This window comes from Uncinocarpus reesii, genomic scaffold (genome assembly GCF_000003515.1).
Source record: "Uncinocarpus reesii 1704 scaffold_1 genomic scaffold, whole genome shotgun sequence".
Classification (NCBI taxonomy): Eukaryota; Fungi; Ascomycota; class Eurotiomycetes; order Onygenales; family Onygenaceae; genus Uncinocarpus; species Uncinocarpus reesii.
Genome location: NW_003052500.1, coordinates 3,898,315 through 3,917,466, shown reverse-complemented (window position 1 = coordinate 3,917,466; position 19,152 = coordinate 3,898,315). Strand labels below are relative to the sequence as shown.

General features: G+C 47.0%; 8 protein-coding genes across 8 annotated transcripts; 3 read left to right on the top strand and 5 right to left on the bottom strand.

Annotated features, from left to right (window-relative positions):
* Positions 1 to 7: 7 nt before the first annotated feature.
* UREG_01541 (uncharacterized protein) lies at positions 8 to 1,356 on the bottom strand (the record flags this gene model as incomplete). The annotated part of the gene is made up of 4 exons (XM_002541979.1): positions 8 to 37; positions 141 to 897; positions 964 to 1,086; positions 1,319 to 1,356. The coding sequence occupies 4 exons, from the start codon at positions 1,354 to 1,356 to the stop codon at positions 8 to 10; spliced, it is 948 nt and encodes a 315-aa protein (XP_002542025.1).
* Positions 1,357 to 2,747: 1,391 nt separating this feature from the next.
* On the top strand, positions 2,748 to 5,242 carry UREG_01540 (uncharacterized protein; the record flags this gene model as incomplete). The annotated part of the gene is made up of 3 exons (XM_002541978.1): positions 2,748 to 2,774; positions 2,999 to 3,680; positions 3,738 to 5,242. The coding sequence occupies 3 exons, from the start codon at positions 2,748 to 2,750 to the stop codon at positions 5,240 to 5,242; spliced, it is 2,214 nt and encodes a 737-aa protein (XP_002542024.1).
* A 921-nt stretch (positions 5,243 to 6,163) lies between these two features.
* On the bottom strand, positions 6,164 to 7,981 carry UREG_01539 (uncharacterized protein; the record flags this gene model as incomplete). The annotated part of the gene is made up of 2 exons (XM_002541977.1): positions 6,164 to 6,686; positions 6,762 to 7,981. 2 exons carry the CDS (start codon positions 7,979 to 7,981, stop codon positions 6,164 to 6,166), a joined length of 1,743 nt encoding a protein of 580 aa, XP_002542023.1.
* A 701-nt stretch (positions 7,982 to 8,682) lies between these two features.
* UREG_01538 (valyl-tRNA synthetase) lies at positions 8,683 to 12,061 on the bottom strand (the record flags this gene model as incomplete). Its single annotated transcript, XM_002541976.1, has 4 exons — positions 8,683 to 9,686; positions 9,746 to 11,746; positions 11,854 to 11,967; positions 12,031 to 12,061. 4 exons carry the CDS (start codon positions 12,059 to 12,061, stop codon positions 8,683 to 8,685), a joined length of 3,150 nt encoding a protein of 1,049 aa, XP_002542022.1.
* Positions 12,062 to 12,835: 774 nt separating this feature from the next.
* On the bottom strand, positions 12,836 to 14,063 carry UREG_01537 (casein kinase II; the record flags this gene model as incomplete). Its single annotated transcript, XM_002541975.1, has 4 exons — positions 12,836 to 12,940; positions 12,998 to 13,417; positions 13,597 to 13,856; positions 14,033 to 14,063. 4 exons carry the CDS (start codon positions 14,061 to 14,063, stop codon positions 12,836 to 12,838), a joined length of 816 nt encoding a protein of 271 aa, XP_002542021.1.
* Positions 14,064 to 14,214: 151 nt separating this feature from the next.
* Positions 14,215 to 15,152, top strand: UREG_01536 (uncharacterized protein; the record flags this gene model as incomplete). Its single annotated transcript, XM_002541974.1, has 4 exons — positions 14,215 to 14,310; positions 14,415 to 14,589; positions 14,661 to 15,070; positions 15,114 to 15,152. 4 exons carry the CDS (start codon positions 14,215 to 14,217, stop codon positions 15,150 to 15,152), a joined length of 720 nt encoding a protein of 239 aa, XP_002542020.1.
* A 538-nt stretch (positions 15,153 to 15,690) lies between these two features.
* On the bottom strand, positions 15,691 to 16,482 carry UREG_01535 (uncharacterized protein; the record flags this gene model as incomplete). The annotated part of the gene is made up of 1 exon (XM_002541973.1): positions 15,691 to 16,482. The coding sequence occupies one exon, from the start codon at positions 16,480 to 16,482 to the stop codon at positions 15,691 to 15,693; it is 792 nt and encodes a 263-aa protein (XP_002542019.1).
* Positions 16,483 to 17,796: 1,314 nt separating this feature from the next.
* UREG_01534 (uncharacterized protein) lies at positions 17,797 to 18,871 on the top strand (the record flags this gene model as incomplete). Its single annotated transcript, XM_002541972.1, has 2 exons — positions 17,797 to 17,813; positions 17,884 to 18,871. The coding sequence occupies 2 exons, from the start codon at positions 17,797 to 17,799 to the stop codon at positions 18,869 to 18,871; spliced, it is 1,005 nt and encodes a 334-aa protein (XP_002542018.1).
* Positions 18,872 to 19,152: the final 281 nt, after the last annotated feature.

The following is a 19,152-nucleotide window of genomic DNA, read 5'->3' as shown; positions in this document are numbered from 1 at the left end:
GGAAAACTCAGGCGAAAACAACGAGCTGCAGCTGGAGCTATGATACGTGGAACCATCAGATTTCTGTCTTGAAAGGGTGTGTCAATCGACGGGTTAAAGTCGTATTGCAAGCCATCATGATTATGGCCCAAGGTTCGGACATTTGTTGTTGCATTGCACCCCCAGTTATACATCCTCAAATTTGTCATGTCTTGACGGTCAAGGTGATTGATTTGATTAAGGCAGCCCGTCAACATTGGCCCACTACATTTAGGCCCTGCTGAATGTGTTGTGAGATCAATGCCCTCCTGCGACCTGCGTTTGGTCTCAACAGCTGAATGGTCGGTCTGGTTACCGTTAAAAGTTCCCATATCAGCCTTTGTTAATCCAGACATAGTTGTTTCGTTGGAACTAGCTATAAAATTTCCTCCTCCTTGGTGCTGAATAGGCGCACGCACAACTTCTTGTGGAAAATATACGCTTCGAGCATTCGCCATAAAAGGGTCATTCCAATGGTTCAAATCGGAACCTGCAAACGCTCCCCACAAGTCCTGCGCAGTGGTTGTTGGTAGAGAAACGTCAGGCACTTGTTGCCATAGTTGACCTTGAATACTCTCGCCATTAGCATTGCTTCTATTGTCGCCACTTAGTCGCATCGGGACGAGCTTTCGTCCATCGTTTCCCTCAGAACTAATATATGTATATCCCAATGGATGTTGACGTTCTGTTTCGGCAGGGTTGGGCCGGCCGGACTCGTGTTTCTGTATGTTTAACCACATATTGAATGAGATGCTCGGTGAATATACGGGGCTTTTGGGCTGGTTATTGTTGCCCCAATCAAGGTTCAAATCCGATCTGGTAGTTTCCCACCTAGGTTGTTTGCACCGCCGATAACCATCAAGGCATTCAACTGAATATCTATTTGATGAGGGTCATGTTGCGGGAACCCAGGTTTGAATATACTCTGCGGATAACGAGACACACGATCGTAATAACAGCGATGCACCTCCGATCCTTTTGAATGTGTGACGAGGTCCCAGAGCTCGTTGCAATACCCACAGAATCGCGAAGCCGGCTAGTCGAAGATCGGCTATGGAGGGTAGTTTACTGTGCCAGGTATCAGTATATTTCTCTATAATGCAAAGCCTCGCCGACTCACGTTCAAGGTCTATTATCACCCTTTCTGAAATGCCAACTTTCTCCCCTAGCACACGTTGGATTATCTGGAAGAGACTATTAAGAAACATCTAACTTTAGATTTCTTTATCGTCCTGGGAGCGCGGTCATATATCGATGCACTGGAATGTGGCCAGTCGGGTCCCCGAAAAAGAAAACACACGTTTTCAGTTTCTGTGCAATTCGAATCCACGTGCCCATTCTCGCGTCTAGGTAAAGAAAGCCGTAGATCCCCACGCGACAGCCTTACGGTGCCGCTTTGCTGCGGTCTCAGATGAAACCCGCTGCTTCACGTTGTCGTCAGAATCCTAAGGGTACCTGCATGATGCGGGTAAGTTTGGCAAGATCTCAAAGTCGTATCGCTTTTCGCCCTGGCCGAAATCAACCAAAAGGATATGCGAAGCGAGACTAAAGCGGATTATTTACTGAACCCAGGCTCCTCTAGTAAACATGTGTTATGTCCTTTGAGGAGCATTCGATAACCGTGATCAAATAATGGGGTATCAAATTGCAAGTTGCCAATAGCGTCCCCATACAACCCAAGGTTGTCTCCCAGAGTACAAAGCTCATTTCGATGAGGGGATGGAATTCACGATTCCAATAAACCAGGCCATGCGTCCAAAGGCATCATGCATCAAAATTTCTAGGCGAGGCGCGCATTGGAAGGTTTGAGATGCAGTAGGATGCCGGGCTGTAGGATCCCGTGGATGGCCATTTCCGGTCCACCAGGTCAAACAGAAGGCCACTCATGTCCCTGAAATCGCGTCTCAAGCAATCGAATCCAACAGTGTATTTCAATCAGTTGTTCTAGAAGGCTTCTATGCATCTTTGGTGCAGTAATTTATTGTGGGGCGGTTCGACGACTGGTATGAGAATCCCATAACCACTCCGGAGTACCGAGTAGATTGTATTCTTCCCTTTTTTTTTTTTTTTTTTGCTCTGACTGGTTGTTGTTGTTGCAGTTTGCTAGTGGCTGCAAGATAGCAAACAAATTAATATTCCTTCCAATCCTTGATCTGAACACAGCTTCAGAATCGCCATCCTGGTCTTGTCGAATCCACATTCTTCATATATTCTTCAGAAATTGTTAGAATAAGGTTGGCTGTTGGTTGGTCTTCCCTTGGCTGCAGTCGGCGTTGCAGCGACTCAGAAATTGCCGTCAGCAATGAGCAAACAATATTTGCTGTTGATGCAACTCTTGCTAGTAATGTCGGTATGTTCATACATACATACAGGCACCCAGCCTGGCCGCCACCGCATGAGAACCATCCGTGTTTGCCAGAGGCCCAGAGCTGTTGTTGCATGACAGACGAGGTCTGGGTTGATTGTCTGACTAATCTGAGTAACTCGTTAGCTAACTAGTTACGGAATAGCTACGGGGCGCTTGCTTAGGTAATTTAACTGTTTTACATAACCAAGACTATTCGTCAGCCGAGACACTTGACTTGCTTGATCAAAGGTGGCATCTGCAACGCCTGAATCTCAAACTGCCCTTCGGATTCTCTTCTCTATCCGCCCATGGATTTGCGTTTAAATTAACAATCTGAGCTTATGTGAGCTCCCTAAGCTGGTGGCGGTCCTCGTCGGTCGCAATGATGAGATTCGCTGCATATGCGGGGGTAAGACTGCATTGTCCAGAAATAGCTTGTCTGTTCTTCTGCTAAACTTGTTCGATCAGGTCTCCCTTGCCCTTGCTGCTACTGTAGTATTAAAAGCACTACACCAGCGGTCTAATTTCTACTCCGCTTGCGTTTTCCTTTCACAGAGCAATGCAAACCTTATGGTGACCCTTCCTCTGCAGACGTTAGCTTTCCAGTGTGCTGATTGTGTGTGTATCTCCCAGATTCTCACAAATCTATGCCTTCTCATAGTCGGCTTCCTCCTATTCGGTCTCCAAAGGCTCCTGTATGGCCGCTTACGACCCATCGAAACAGAACAGCTTTATGAGAAAGCCTGGTTTGCTGTGACGGAGACATGTCTCGCAATGACTATTTTTCGAGGAGAATTGGGTGGCTGGTTTGTCGTCATGTTTGTCTGCCTTCTCGTCGGAAAGGTTTGGGGTTGGATTGGAGAAGGTCGAGTAGAGATTCTCGAACAACAGCCCCCAAGTAACCCCCGCCTTTTCCACACGCGGTTGGCGATATCACTCCTTTTGGCTGTATTTTTCAACACTTTTATGCTTGAATATGCAGTAAAAACTGTACTCCGCCAAGCTAGACCGGATATGATGGTGACGTTCGGGTTTGAGTTTGCGGTTCTTACAATATTATCAACGTCGACCACGGCTCGGTACGCACTTTCTCTTGCCGAAATCTACATCGTCCGCCAGCAAAAGCGGGCTAGGCGAATTGAGAGAAGAGCTGAAATACGCGCTTCGAGAGAAGAGATTTTGCGGACATGTCAGGCCACCGGCGCAGAACCTCCTGTGGATCTGCCCAACGAAGATGATCTTGAAGAAATGGAGTTGGATGTTCCAGGATGGGAAGAAAAAGGGCGTTGCATTTTCTACCTTGATCTTGTTACTGGTAAGGCCGGGCTTCCTTTCTCTGCGTGAAACGACTGGGTCGCTAACATGGAGAAAGATTTTTTTAAACTCATTGTTTACCTTTCCTTCTTCGCCATCCTCTTCACATTTTACGGTTTGCCAATACATATACTAAGGGATGTCGTATTGACAATGAGGTCATTTACAAAACGCATCTTGGATTTCATACGTTATCGGAATGCGACAAGGGATATGAACCAACGATATCCAGATGCCACCGCAGACGAAATCGCTCGAGAAGATGTTTGCATAATATGCAGAGAAGAAATGCAACCCTGGCAGCCGCCTGGGGCTGCGAATGATCACCCTCCTCCAAGCCGTACTGCTGGGAGAGTGTCTGAGCGACTACGTCCCAAGAAACTGCCTTGTGGGCATTTACTTCACTTTGCATGTCTGCGTAGTTGGCTCGAGCGCCAGCAAAACTGTCCCACCTGTAGACGCCCGGTAACCATAGCCGGAAGAGGCCATGGCCATGAAAGTGAGAATGCAGCCGCAAGGGCCAATCAGCGTCACGGTGAGAATGGCCTCGATCCGGGTGGAAGGCCCAGGGCGTGGGTGGTTAATCTTGGTCCACTTCGTGTTGGGTTTGGTGCTGGACGAGGAGATCAGTTTCAAGACATGGCTCAGCAACTAAATGCTGCTCAAACGCCTGCTAACCGAGGGACTCGTCCAAATCTGCCAGAGACAAACCGGCAACCCGCAGCCCCCAATCCCGGTTTCGCACATCCTACTCCGCTGAGCTCAGGGTTCACTAGCGCCACCATCCAGAACCAAATCTTTCATCTTGAACAGCAGATCAACCAGGAAATCAATTCGCTTTTCGCAGCCTCTGATCAGCTCCAGGTTGTGAGGTTACTCCAAGCCGAGCTGGCTCGGCTTCGCTCTATCAGTTCAAATCGCTCAACTGGTCTTTCAGTCCCTCACAATCCTATCCTTTCAGGCCCATCAAACCCGAACCCACTTGATTTCCAACAACACCTTGCGCCCAACACACATCCTGTCAACCCGAGCTCTGTGGAGAACCCCTTGCCCGAGGGTGTCAGATTGCCCCCTGGGTGGACGTTGCTTCCCTTGCAAACCGCCCACTCTCAAACCCAAGGTTTGAACTCGCCATTTAACAATCTTTCTTCCCCCCACCAACCTACAACTTCGATACCAGCTTCTTCAAGTTCACAACTATCCTCAGGCTTGCCACAAGTAATTTTTGATGGTGGGCCTTTACATCCAACTGGCAGCTCCCTGACAAGTCATTTTGGCCGGGAGGGACAGACCAGTTTCAATAATGGAATCGCGAAGAACACAATACGACCTCCGGATCAAGACTTGCGGAGCCAATCAGCATCTCCGCCACTAGATTGGACTGAAATCAAACAGGACAGGAATATCGACAACACCACCATGTTAGAATCACAGAATACCTTTCCCAAAAGCTCACCGCAACGATCTCCTAGTGATGCTGACGACTCCTTATCCTCGGCCCCCGATCCGGAAGCTATTAAAGGAAAATCAAGGGCTGCTACAGTGGAAGATTTGGAAGAATAATATGCTTTCCCCCTTATCACCCCCTTTAGTATCACTTTTCTTTTCCATTTTTGCTGATATTAAAACTGGGTTACGGGAATCACTCAATGTATACAATATGCCACCCTCTTGATTTCAGTATACTTTGATGCTTGAATCATGAGACTTTATAAAGTGATTTCGGCTTGACTGTCTCACTTATCAACTGTCAACAAGTGGATATGTGAGCGACTATACTGAACTATACCCCTTTGCAGAGTTTTGGTTTAGTATGTAATTGATCCCTCCTTGTATGTTTAGACACCATATCCATTGCAGTTTTTGTGTGATGCCAAAGCGGACAGAACTGAACTTTACGGGCACTCATAACACGCAAATGGTTGAACCCTCGTGGGTTAATTGGATGCAAGCAACTGGGATGACACTTGTCGCCCTGGTAATTGACGTGCTTTTCATACATGGTGGCTGTTACCTTTTCTTGTATGTATGCAACAGAAGATGACTTGCATTTCACAATGCAATTCCTGACTTAACCACCCGTCAGCTGCTTAGTCCTACCCGGGTAAAGTTCTTGTCTCCTATTTTCTCACCCTAGGACAAGGAATGGGCTTAGACTTTGGGCCTTGCTGGGTTTCTTGGCGTTGGGGCACTGTCCACAAGGTCTGGCTTTTGCAAAATATGAAAGATTAAAACTTGAAAGGGTACGATCTAAACTGGATGATAGTTAACAGTGCAGTGTAATAATTGGAATCATTAAGCAATGGCATTTTCCAGTGATAGTCAAAGCCCTTGAATTGTTGCCCACAAAACCCTAACTTTCAAAGTCCTAATGAATTTTCAACACCAAGGTCGATATAATTAAAATCATAGTTATGAAGTTGTCGCCAAAGGTATTTTTGATCACCAGTACTAACGATTGTGCACAGGCCACAAGGCCAAGTATTAAACGTTGCCGCCACCTGCATCAATGATGATCCGCAGCTCCCCGTCCATCCAATCCACCATATGCGCCGCCATCAAAGAAGCAATCCATTCCTCATCGTTTGTGACAGGAGTCAAGCCGTCTTTAAGCCACACTTTTACATGGAGATTGGGCAGCATTTGAGGAGCGAGAGACTGTTGATGCTGCTGGTAATATTGCTGTACATTTTTTAAAAGCATTGAGAATCCAGCATTGGGATTGCATGGGAGCTCGAGGCGAGGCAGCACACGTTTATCGTCCCCATTTTGCACAATGTTAATTAGAAGCTTCACTGAACTCGAGATTTTCATTTCACCTTGCTTTGGAGCCTGGATAGAATGGGCGGCTGGTGCGAGTGTGGTTAATCCCGGCTGTGCCTGAGAGAAAGGTTCGGAAGTTCGCTCTGAAAATGTCGCCGAAGGCGTCAGCTTCGGGTCATGGTGGGAGCGATTGGTAAGACTCCCTTTGATGATGTCTGATACATCCCGAGTTATCCCAGACGCACTGAGGAGTGAGAGAGGGCGTTAGTTCCATGATCTAACATAGCTCGACGCGGCATACAACCCAAAGGAAACTTACAAATAAGTCCGTGCCGCAAGGTTATCACCTTGTCCACCAATTCGCCAGTTTGCGTGTGAAACGCTGTCTGCTGATACAATGTGGTTGACCATGTCATCTTGGCAAGCCCGATCGCACTCTGCGCCGTTTCCATGATGATCAATCTGGTAATGGCAATCAACAGCAGCCACAAGCCCCAGCCAATCTGGCTGAGGGAGTCCAGATATAACACCAAGGTTATCTAACTGGTAATCTTGATTGTAAGAGTTGTAGGAATGTGTGATTGACTCCCAATCTGAGGGATATCCACTAGCTAGAAGGTCAAGCATCCCAATGCCAGTGTCGGGCGACTGTTCGAATTGAACTGGGTGTGCAGAGGGCGTTGTACTTGGCGCTCCGTGCTCTCCTTGCTTTCGCTTTTTGTCCTCCGAACCACCGCCTTTTCTCGTCTCAATTGCGTATTGGCGCTGGCGTTCATTTGTTACCATCCGTCTAAGGAGGGGCATCATTAAAGATATTATCTTTTGGTCGTCTCGCGGCCAAATCATTTGGCGGGGCCCCATGCCCTCACTGGTAACATTTTCTCCGAAAAATCGTGACCCGTTCCCTTCCTTGTCCAGAAACTCGCTAACACAGTTCCAAAGTCTCAGCCTTACCATTTCTGTATCTCCTTTGCCACGCTGGCCAACGCAATCGCGCCGTTCAGGGTGGTTATCGTCGAGCATGTAAGCTTTAGCAGCGGCTTGCAGGTGGAGAAAATTTTCAGGGGACAGTTCCAACGATGCGAAAAGTTTCGACATTGGAGGGCGGGTATACTTTTTACTCGTTGCTGAAGGCTGTCGAAAGAGTGCGACAGCAGAATGCACTCCAGCCGCTCGTGCATTGGAAATGGCCTGCTGGGGTGGAAGGTCTCTGATGGCTATTCCACCTGCGTTTGCTGACCCGTGGTCGCCACCATTGCCATCGTTGGTCACGAATGTCGGATTTCCTGTGATAGCTGGGTCCACATTTGGATTACCCCGTTTGCGCTTACGGCCGGAGGGGTTTCCTTCTGATGAAGACACTGGGTCTGTCGCAGGGGCCAATGGTCTATTACCATTGGGGGTTGGTTGCCCACCGGGACCAGAAAGAATGAAATGGGGGTTCGATGCATTTCCCTGGTGGCCAAATCCATCGTCCAGCTGCATGCCAACTGCATAGCCATCAAGCTGAGCTTGCAGCGTACGTGTTTCTCCCGCCATTGTGTTTTCACCGTCCTCAGGTTGCGCCCATCCCACGTTCTGTCCAGCAGCAGCAGTAGCGGCTTCAACTAGCCCTGCTAAGTGGTTTTCCGTTGTATATGGTGCTGCGTTTGCTGTGGCTGCTAACTCATGAGCGGTGCTTGCAGGATGCGGCGTGTTCCCAGCGATTTGATTCTGGTGTGGTGGATGGTGCGAAACTAGACTGTTCGAATGCGCTTGCGCCGAGGACGTCATCGGGCTTATTGTGTAGAGTCGGATTCAATCGCACGTCCTAAAGAATTTCATTCCGATGCGCTCGAGCTCGAACTGCTGTGACCGGAATTCCAAATGTCAGCACACAGTGGCAATATTGTACCGTCCGAAGCTTGAGAGGCTTACCGGCGATTCTTATTGCTCTCCAGTACAGTTTTTGAAATTACTATGCGGCAAGGATCCTTGATTGCCTTCTCGACTTGCTTCAGTCCGTCTTGTATGTGCCGAAGCAGAGGTGTTGTTTGTCAGGTTTGCTGTGTTTGAGATGTTGGCGTTTGATGTTTGAATTTGCTGGTTGGAAGAGCTGGGCAGCGAGGTTTGCCAAACTGCTTCGGGTTTAGTCTGCTTAGGTAATAAATTATACACGTGACCGCCTATCTCCGTCTAAGTCTTGATCAAGAACTATTCGATTGTGTCTGAGAGTCTTCTTACATAGCTGACTACCTCCTTTATATCTTTAGCTTTTCCAAGTCTTTGATCTGCTCTTCAAACCTGGCTGCTTCACTCTGAGCGTCTCTGAGCTTCTTCTCTTCCATTTCTCTTGCTTCTGGTTTCGCTTTCTCTCGCCATGCTGGGGAATCCATAATTGCACGCTGTCTATTGACAATTTCAAGAGCCTTGGCCAAATTAGCTTTGGCTTTTTCCTCCTGCTCCAGTCGCACCTCATTCGAAACTTCGAGGTATACAGCCGCATTTGCTCCGACAGAGGAGACAACACAGCCAGGAGGGGGAATTGAATTATCGGGTGCCAAAACGGTAATCTCTCCAATGTTTTTCCCGCTCAAAGATTGGATGCTCGCAACCTCTTCGCTGATGGTCTTGTGGCTTGATTCGTCGTAAGTCTGAATCTTGACGTCCCCTTTTGTTTTGATTTCGTATTCGGATAAAATGCTTCGAATGGCTTTCGAAGTAGCGAGGATCAAGTCATAAGCAGTTTCTGCAGCGGGGTCATCAAAAGTAGGGTTGTACTCTGGGTAAGATGCTTTCATAATTGTCACGGTCTCATCACCAGGGCGGCGCGGTAATCGTTGCCACAGCTCCTCGGACACGAAAGGCATGATTGGGTGGATCAGAGTCAGCGCACCCTCCAAAACCGTGTAAAGAGTTTGTTTTGCGGATTGCTGCACATCAGTGGGAGAGTCTTGTTGCAGGAGATACTTAGAATTTTCGATGAAAACATCGCAAAGCTGACTATACCAGTACTGGTATAGTACGTATGCCGCATCCGAGAATTCACGTTGTTCTAATTTATCATTTGCGATTTTTGCTGCGATATTGAATTTGTGGAGAATCCATCTTTCGGAAAGCGATTCAGCGCCAGTCTTGACAGCGGCTGGACGGGGTACGAAGTCGCTGCCTAATTTACCAAGAACAAATTTGGTAGCCTGATAAATCTTATTACAGAACCTTCGGTAACCATATATGACCTGGATGTCAAAATTGATATCGCCTCCTTGGATGAAATTAGAAATGACTCTCCTCTATTGAATTGGAAATAAAAAGAGCACATACCGCCAGTAGTATAAGACACCAACGAGAACCGTAGGGCATCAGCACCGCACTCTGGGATTCCTTTTGGGAAAGCTTTCTTCTGGTATTTAGTGGCAGTAGCCACTTCTTTTTGGGCAAGGTTTCCCTCCAGCAACTTTTGATGTAGTGCTTCCAAAGTTATGCCTCGCATCACATCAAGAGGGTCGACGACATTACCCAGTGACTTCGACATTTTCCTTCCTTCCGAGTCTCTAATCAAGGAATGACAGTACACTTCACGGAACGGAATTTGGCCTGTCATTTTTATGCCAAGGATAATCATCCGGGCGACCCAGAAGAACAGAATGTCCCATCCGGTTTCCAAAACGGACGTCGGGTAGAGATTTTGCAAGTCATGTGTCTTTTTCGGCCAACCGAGAGTGGAAAACGGCCATAATCCCGAGGAAAACCATGTGTCCAACACATCTGGGTCTCGTACAAGTGTAAATTTCATTCCGGGGAATTTGGTTTTCGCCTTCTCCATTGCTTCCTCTTCGGTGCGACCTGTCACCCACAGATTTCCATCACTATCATCACCTTTCTCGCCCTCAAATTGGACGAAGTAAGCTGGCGCTTGATGTCCCCACCATAACTGTCTTGACAGACACCAGTCGGTAATATTGGCCATCCACCGATAGTAATTCTTTTCGGCACTTTCAGGACGGATAACAATATCGCCGTTCTCGACAGCCTTGATGGCAGGTTCACAGAGCTCCTTCATCTTCATCCACCATTGTGGTTTTAAAACTGGTTCAATCACGTCGTTGGATTTAGTGCAACGAGGAACTTTCATAGGGTTATTTTCCCATTTGACATATAGCCCCTTTTCTTTTAAAGCGTCGATCACTTTGTATCGTGCATCAAAACGCTTCATACCCGTGAAAGGACCGGCATTATCATTAAACGTTCCATCATCGTTCATAATTGAGATGAACTCCAGATCGTGTTCTTTTCCTCGGACGAAATCATTGAAGTCATGTGCCGGCGTGATTTTGACAACCCCAGTACCGAATTCCGGGTCGACCTTTTCATCTGGAACAATTCGGAGTAAGCGATCCACAAAGGGATGCTTAGCATATTTGCCAATATATTTTTGGTAGCGCTTGTCATCTGGATGAACAGCAATTCCTGTATCGCCAAGCATGGTTTCAGGGCGCGTCGTTGCGACTTGGATCTTCTCATCTGTGCCATCAATTTCGTAGAGAAAATGGGTCAAAACGCCAAATTCAATCTTTTTGTCGTAGCCTGGAACATCGAGGAGTGTCCGCCCCTCCAGATCCTTATTTTCCACCTCAAGGTTCGACAGAGAAGTATTTAAAGCAACACACCAATTTACAAGCCTGTTGGCTCGATATATAATACCTTCTTCATGGAGCTTCACAAAAGTTTCCGTGACGGCGGCGGAGAGATTTTCATCCATCGTGAAGGCCTCCCTTGTCCAATCCAAAGATCCTCCCATATTCTTCATAGAAGTAGTGATACTTTTATGATATTTATGCGTCCAATCCCAAATCATATTTGTCAAGGCCGGCCTGCCGACATCATGACGGGTTTTCTTTTCGGACTTCCACAGAATTTTCTCTACAACGCTTTGCGTAGAAATACCAGCGTGGTCATATCCCGGGAGCCATAAAACGGTTTTCCCCTTCATACGTTGCCACCGAATCATGGTATCTTGAAGCGCGTTAGTTAATGCGTGGCCCACATGAAGCGTCCCCGTAACGTTAGGAGGAGGTAGTGTCATCACGAATGCGCCGTTTGGCTTGACTTTCCCATCCGGACCGAATTCAGGTTGAAAAAAGCCATTCTTTTCCCACCACTCGTATCTTCCGGACTCGATTTTCAAAGGATCATAAGCATCGGTTGTTTTCTCCTTCTCAACTTTTGGCTTTTTCTCGGCGTTCTTGGGCGTCGCAATCGGCTTTTTAGCATTTTTTTCCGCGAATTTTTTCAGCTTCTCTGCCTTCTTGCGCTCTTTCTCAACTATAGGTAGAAAGTATTAGCCGTGCCTTCGAATGGATAAAAGCTAGCTCGTAGGAAGATCCGGGCGATTATAGGAAATCCCACAACTTAGTTGCAGCATAACGTACGCTCTTTTTCGGTTTTCGGCCTTCCTGTAGGATGTAGTCCCGCGCCGGCAGAACCAAGACCTTCAGGCGTTTTCCCCTGATCGGTTGCGGGAACATTCGATTCATCTCGAGGGCCTAAGCTCAAAGCATTAGTCTTGCATATGTCAGAGAACCATGTAGCTTTCGTCAAAGGCTCACCCGAGACCTGAGTCGCCGGAACTGAGGACATGCTGATCGATCGAGGTTGTGGAGCGAGTCTCCAACGCGCTGCGCGCGCAAATTGTCGTCTGATCAGTATTTTGACCTGGGTTTTACGCAACAGAAATCAAGGATAGGGCTCGCACATAAAAGACCCTGGTGAGGGATTAATAGTCAGTGAGACCGCCGGGCTTTACAGGCTTTTAAACTTACAAAGTTGAGATTTCATACGAAGCGGGGAGAGAGGAGGGAGAAGAAATATCATGATGTGGGGACCTCTGCCAGAAGGGGGCTTGAGTCATATCACGTGCCTTTTTGATGCCCGCTGGAATTTGGAGACGATGGTTGATGCAACAAAATTCCAACCACGGGTCAAATCTGGACCCATGCCATAAAGTTATGATATTAATTTAAACGGCGACTGAACCGGCATTTTTGGTGATGGGGGCATTTAGCACGACGATATGCTCATATGATGACACATAGGATAACGTGATTGATGTAGTTCTGTCATTATACACGCGAAGATTATATCAATCCGAAAGACTGCATTTTCAGCTCGCCTCAATCAAATACCAACCGCATTCCAAAGAATTTGTATGTGTGTATGTACCTCAGTACGGGTTTAACTTGAGCATCGTTTCCCCGCAACTCGACCGCGTGTTAAAAAATTGACCCGGTAATCTGCGATCCAAACCAGATAATGATGATGATCTTGTATTGTGAAACGCTTTATTTTCGAGCGCGAGTATTTCCCTAGCAGCATCTTCCTAAACGAGGACTGTGGTGACTTCTAGCCGAAGTACTACGAGTGAAACGGAGCTCCTGAATTTTGGGTAGGTTGCGCGGCAGCTGCACGCACAGGTGCAAAATACGGGTGAGCCATAGCCTCCTGAGCTGTAAGCCTTTCCTATATTAAGATATTAGAAAGGACTTCAAAGGCTGGGAAAGCGTAAAGGGAACTTACGGCATGATCGTATCTTAGTAACTTATCAAGAAAGTCAATCGCTTCATTACTGACGAATCTCTGATTTTCTTGATTGACGAAAGATTGCCAGGGTTTCCTCGGGTACCGTGAAAGTATTTCGTCGTACTGAGGATCCAATTCTATGTCGTACTTATCGAGATATTCGAAAAGGCCGTCGGTCCCCAAAACTTTGGCAATCTTTACGAGCTGGTCCGAGTTGCTGCTGCCATGGAAGAAAGGCTCTTTCCTAAATATCATTGAGGCGAACATGGCACCGAGCGACCACATATCAAGGGAATAGTCGTATTCTTGAAAGTCAACCAGCAGCTCCGGCCCCTTGAAATACCGTGACGCAACCCGCACATTGTATTCAGTGCCTTGATGATAGAATTCAGCTAGCCCCCAGTCAATCAACCGAAGCTGTAGCATTAGAAAGTCAGTATCATGTCCGGGTTTATTTTGTCAAATGGCGCAATAGTACTCGCCTTTCTCCGCTCATGATCAATCATGACATTATGTGGCTTAACATCTCGGTGCATTATTCCTTTGCTATGGCAGAAGTCCAATGCTTTCAGCAACTCATATATGTAATACCGCACATCGTAGTCAACGAAGCGAGGATACAGTGTTCGAAATTCAGTATTATTGACATATTCGAAGACTAAGCTGGGCGTTTTGCTTTGACTGTCGCGAACGACATCTAGTAAAGCGACAACATTGGGGCCTCCGGCCAAATTTTGCAAGATTTTGATCTCTCGCTTGATCTTCTTCTTTTTGACTGGCTTCAACACCTTGATGACGCATTTTTGGTAATTGACGACGTTGATTCCCTCAAAAACTTCCGAGTATTTCCCGCGACCTAGCAAGAGACTTCGATTAGTGGATGCGAGGCCAGGTCTATGAATCGCAAGGGCAATAAAAGGGACGATATCAATGCTGCGGGGGTGATACCAATTTTTCGAACAACCTCATAGTTCTCCAGGACTCCCCAAGAGATATTGACGCTGTCATAATCCCAGTACGACTTGGGCATACGTTGATTCACATCCGCATACACACGCGCCATGGCTATGATACGCGTTGGATGCGCTGGGATGTCGATAATGAGGTGCTAAGAGAGCCGTTTTGGTGGGGATGTTGAAAAGGGATGGGCTCGGCTGGGCAAATCGAGACGACCAAGCGAGTTGCACCAGGACTTGGGCTGTGAGGTATGTAAAATGCTACAAGGCGTTGACCTTGAAATCAATCAAGTCACAAGCGTAAAAGATAGAACTCCTTCCCCGTGTCGGCCTTTCCGCAGGGAGCGAACAGCTGTAAGTGGGCAACCCCGATGCAGATTACCTAATATTGAATTCGTGACTTTTGACTGAGCAAAGTTCGTTAGTAAGCGCCGAACTGACTGTCACCTGACAGGCAGGTTTCGCTGCCCACGGTCTTGGCGCAAGGTCACCCTCATGACGATTTGCGAAGCTCTCAACAATGTTTTGACGACTATTCAAGCTGCAAAATTCGCAACATGTTCTACGATCTAAATATCCCATACATCCCGAACGACCCAAATACCCTGGATATACTTCATTTCCTCGCTGAATGTAAGGCGCCCTTGTCTACTACCTCAGTGGATTATATGTGGTTTAAGGCTCTAATGTCTTCTCTTGCGTAGTGGGCTATACCACTGTGGCGTTATCCCAGTCGATTTCGACGAAAGTCCCTCCAAATCAAAAACCGCCAGCTTTGCCCACGAATATACCCAAGTCCATAACCCTGCTTACCCGGCTCAACCTCACCGTGTCTGATCCGTCGCAAAATCCACGACTTGTTGCACTAGCACAGTCCTATTCGCTTCTTGCCATACGACCAACGAACGAAAAGTCCTTAACACAAGCCTGCAATAGCCTCGATTGCGATATCATATCCCTTGACCTTTCCGTTCGTCTACCTTTCCATTTTAAGTTCAAGACTCTTTCGGCTGCTATTTCTCGGGGCGTGCGTTTTGAAATCTGCTATGGCCCTGGAGTGACTGGAAGTGGACTGGAAGCCAGAAGGAATTTGATAAGCAATGCCATTGCTTTAGTACGCGCCACAAGGGGCCGAGGCATTATCATTTCCAGTGAAGCAAAACAAGCTCTTGGTGCCCGAGCTCCTTGGGATGTAATAAATTTGGCGTGTCTCTGGGGAATGTCCCAGGAGACTGCAAAAGATGCATTATGCGAGGAGGCACGGAGAGTTGTCGCCCTAGCAGGCATGAAAAGATCTAGTTGGAGAGGGACTGTGGATGTGCTTTTCGGGGGAGAGAAACTGAACATATCTAATGATAAAGCTTTGCAAACAAAAGTCGTTACTGGAACTGAGCCACTGAAGCCCGGCAATAGCGTCAAAAGAACGGTGTCCGATAGAGAAGGAACACTGGGATCGGAAATCCCGATGTCTAAACGTGAGTCGAAACGAAGGGCAAAGAAGGCGAGGCTGGAAAATTTTGGGGACAATTCGCCAACGGAACCTGGAAATACGAAAACATGATATATTTCAAAAATACGCCGCATTTGATCGGTTTTTCAGAACGATAACAGTGAGAGTGACCGGATTAGTATTTGTTGGTGCGAAATGCGAGGTTCGCGACCTGGGACGGAATAAATACAAGTTCCAACTACGATGATGCCGGTATCATAAGGTTCATACATACAATAGTATGGTCATCCTCCCAGGCTAAAAACCAAAGTGCTTTGAAGTTGCAGAGAGGCAATATCAATTTCCCCTTCAGATACTGGCAATGTTGGTGTGCTGGTCTCAATACTGGTTTCATCAGTCGATGTGGGCGCCGTAGACAGCGTGCTGGGGCTCATAGAAGGGGACAGAGTTTCCATAGGTGCAGCAAGGTTAGGGCCCGCTGAGTTTACTGGGGCCGGTGACTCCAATTCGAGTGTTTCTGAGACTCCGGGGGGGTCGGGTAGAGGTATCGACGGTTCAGTGGGGGTTGCTAGAATAGGAGATGTTATCGCTGGGGGAATATCAAGCCCAGAATTGATCGGAGATATTGGAACGATTGCCGTTGTAGTTTCAGCCCCGGAGGAGCTCGCGAGAATTGACTCTGACGTTGATGCTTCTCCGATACCACCGCTACTTATTGGGCCCTGTGGTTGGCTGAATGCATCGGATGGGCACGAACACGTACAGGGACATTGACCATCGGGACCGTTAGCTCCCATGGAGGGTCGCTGCCGTTCGAAGTCCTGTTGCTCATCAATGCTCGGCACCTCCCCAGTGCCTTGCTGTCCCGTTTCCTTCTGCCTTTGGCCACCCTGTTGTTTTTCGCTCCCCAGCTGTCCTTCGATGCCATTGCTGCCTTGTCCAATTGTCGGAGGCCTGCCTCCGAATCCCGGTTGCCCATCGAAGGAAACGATAACAGTGATGTCGCTGTTCCCCTGACCGCCACTATTGGCGGAAAATGACGTCCCCTCGGGGATAGAATATGACTGCGCAATCATCAGTTAAAAGACGATATGAGTGCTTAACTAAAATGTGACTATTTTCGCCTTACCACAGATGTCCTCTTGTTTATCAAAGGCCTGTATTTTATACCCTCGAACGCCTAACCCAAAATTAGGAAACTTTTATCCAGAAATCACTTTGATTTAATAACTGAGCTGAGATTCACACCCTTTCAAATGTTCCTCCTTTGGACCGCTCTCCGATTGCTTTACAATCTCCTTTTGTCACTCCCTAGGTGTTAAGTCAGCTAAACCGCAGAGATGGCATATTAGGCTCAGTGCATACAAAAAGAAGCTCCAGCCAAACCACTGTTAATTGAAGAATCAACATTTCTATGCCCAGGGCTGATCCTCACGAAGTAGCAACCATCCGACTATCCTTTGAATTAGCTTGTGCCCGAAGTTTTCTGTCATCCAAACAGTCGCTGAAATCCTTCTGGGGAATACTTACGTATATGGCTTGTAGCCAAATGCCTGCAACGGTCAATACACGTCAGTCGGAGCGCAAAAGAAGTTGAATTAACGAAAAGAAAAGCGGGGTGAGGACAAGCAAGAATGAAATTTAGGGATGAGGAGGAGAAGTAGTTGAAGCTAACAAGGTCGATTTTGATGTTCTCCTTGGTTAGGCTGTGACTGTATCAAGAGGGCTGGATCCCACATTTTAGTCACTCGTTCCAACAGATAAAGGCCAATTTTGGCTTGCTAGGTTATTTAAAATTGAGAGCATGAGATTTGTCTCTTTGGTTCATACACCCAAAGTTGCAAAATAAGCTGGAAAGTTCATCAGCGCCGGTGTTATCTCGGGATGCTGTAGTTAGTGAATATTGCAAAACAGGAGGAGTCTCAGATCACGACACAAGTGTGTTGCAGAAGGAGGATCTCTAGCATTGACAAAACAGGAATTTAACTGTAAAGACAAGATTCTGTAATAACTTATAAATGGAAAAGAGGCCGATTTCTGGTAAGAGAGCTTTGCGCACGGTGCATTATGGTTATGTTGATAACGCAAAGGTTATCAGGAGAGTCATCAAGATGTTCTATGACTAGAACATTTTGCAAATTCTCATCTTCCATTTACCCCTGTAATCCAGCTAATGCTAATGTCCTTAAGAGTACAGAGTATAGCACATTGCCTATACAGTGAATTACAAGTGGTAGGATGGAGCACTGAGTTGAAGACCAGCGGTCCTGAATGTTTGCAAGGTTTGCATTTCAGCTGAAACTCAAAATGATTTCTCTGAAATCAGATATTTTGAAGATGCGATGGTGGTTCACAACTGATTAGCATCACAACACACAATTTGGGACATAATGATGCTGAGAGAAGTGTATGTTTTGCCATTATTTTTGCTCCTGCTCTGCTAGGAAAGATGAGCTGACTGATTGCGCAACATCCAGCAAAGCACGAAACCCACGCACTGCGCGAATCCTCAAGGCGCGAGAACCGCAACTTATTGAGCAGCCGAAACGCGTCCTCCTTCTCCATGGGCCAAAATGTCCATTCCCTCTTCGAACCGCACTGAAAACCTTTCATTCTCTCACCCAACCCCACTCGATCCTTTTTCACAAGAAGAACGAAAATATTCACCCATTTGAAAATACTGAAAGTTTGGAGTTTTTAGCAACAAAAAATGAATGTGGCATCGTTATATGGGGTAGTAGTAACAAAAAGCGACCAAATTGCATTACATTAGTGCGTGTGTTCGATGCGAAAGTTTTGGAGATGTGTGAGCTATTGCTGCTTGGAACGCAAGAGCAGATGGAGCAGGATGCTGCAGCCCGGAGTGGATTTCACACAAAGCTAAATGTCGGTCTGGGTATGAAGCCTATGATATTGTTTGCTGGTAGCGCATGGGCAGACTCTACCGTGCCAACGTTTGCCATGCTCAAGAGCATGCTGTTGGATATTTTCAAGATCGAGGAAACAGCAAAAATCGATGTCGAAGGATTACAATACTTGCTCACGGTTGCCGCCGATGAGCTAAGCGAAGGAACAACACCTGTTATTCATTTGCGGTGGTACCGAATTCGGACTAAAAAAAGCGGCCAGAAGCTTCCGCGAGTTGAATTGGACGAAATTGGCCCGAAATTCGATTTTAGGTTAGGCCGTATTCGAGAAGCTGATCAAAGCATGATGAAGGAGGCTATGAAGCAAGGAAAGCGGCCACAAGATGCTGAGAAATCGAAGAAGAACATCAGTATGGATTCTATCGGCGACAAGATTGGACGAGTCCACCTTGGTCGTCAAGACCTAAGCGGGTTACAAACGAGAAAAATGAAAGGGCTTAAGCGTAGAAATGATATGGAAGATGAAAATGCTGACGTCGAGATGATGGATGTTGATCTAGCGGAGGAAGAGACCAACAAGAGACCAAGAACAGACTGAGAATTATTGTTGATATTTTCCTTTTAGCACGGCGTTAGAAGGGAGGGTTGGTCTTGCTGTCAAAAGTCCGCTTTTTTCTTCCGTTTTGCCTACTATGGAATGCTTCAATCTCATATTGGCAATATCAAGGCATCTTTTCGCTTCTTGATGAAAATTCATAGTCTTCAAACCGCGAGTTGCGTAGAGGACTTTTGAGCCTGCTTTCCCTTGTGTCATTTATGACATAGAATTATATCCCATTCCTTTTCGTCCGCGGGTCTTTTATATATCGAGGCCGCGGC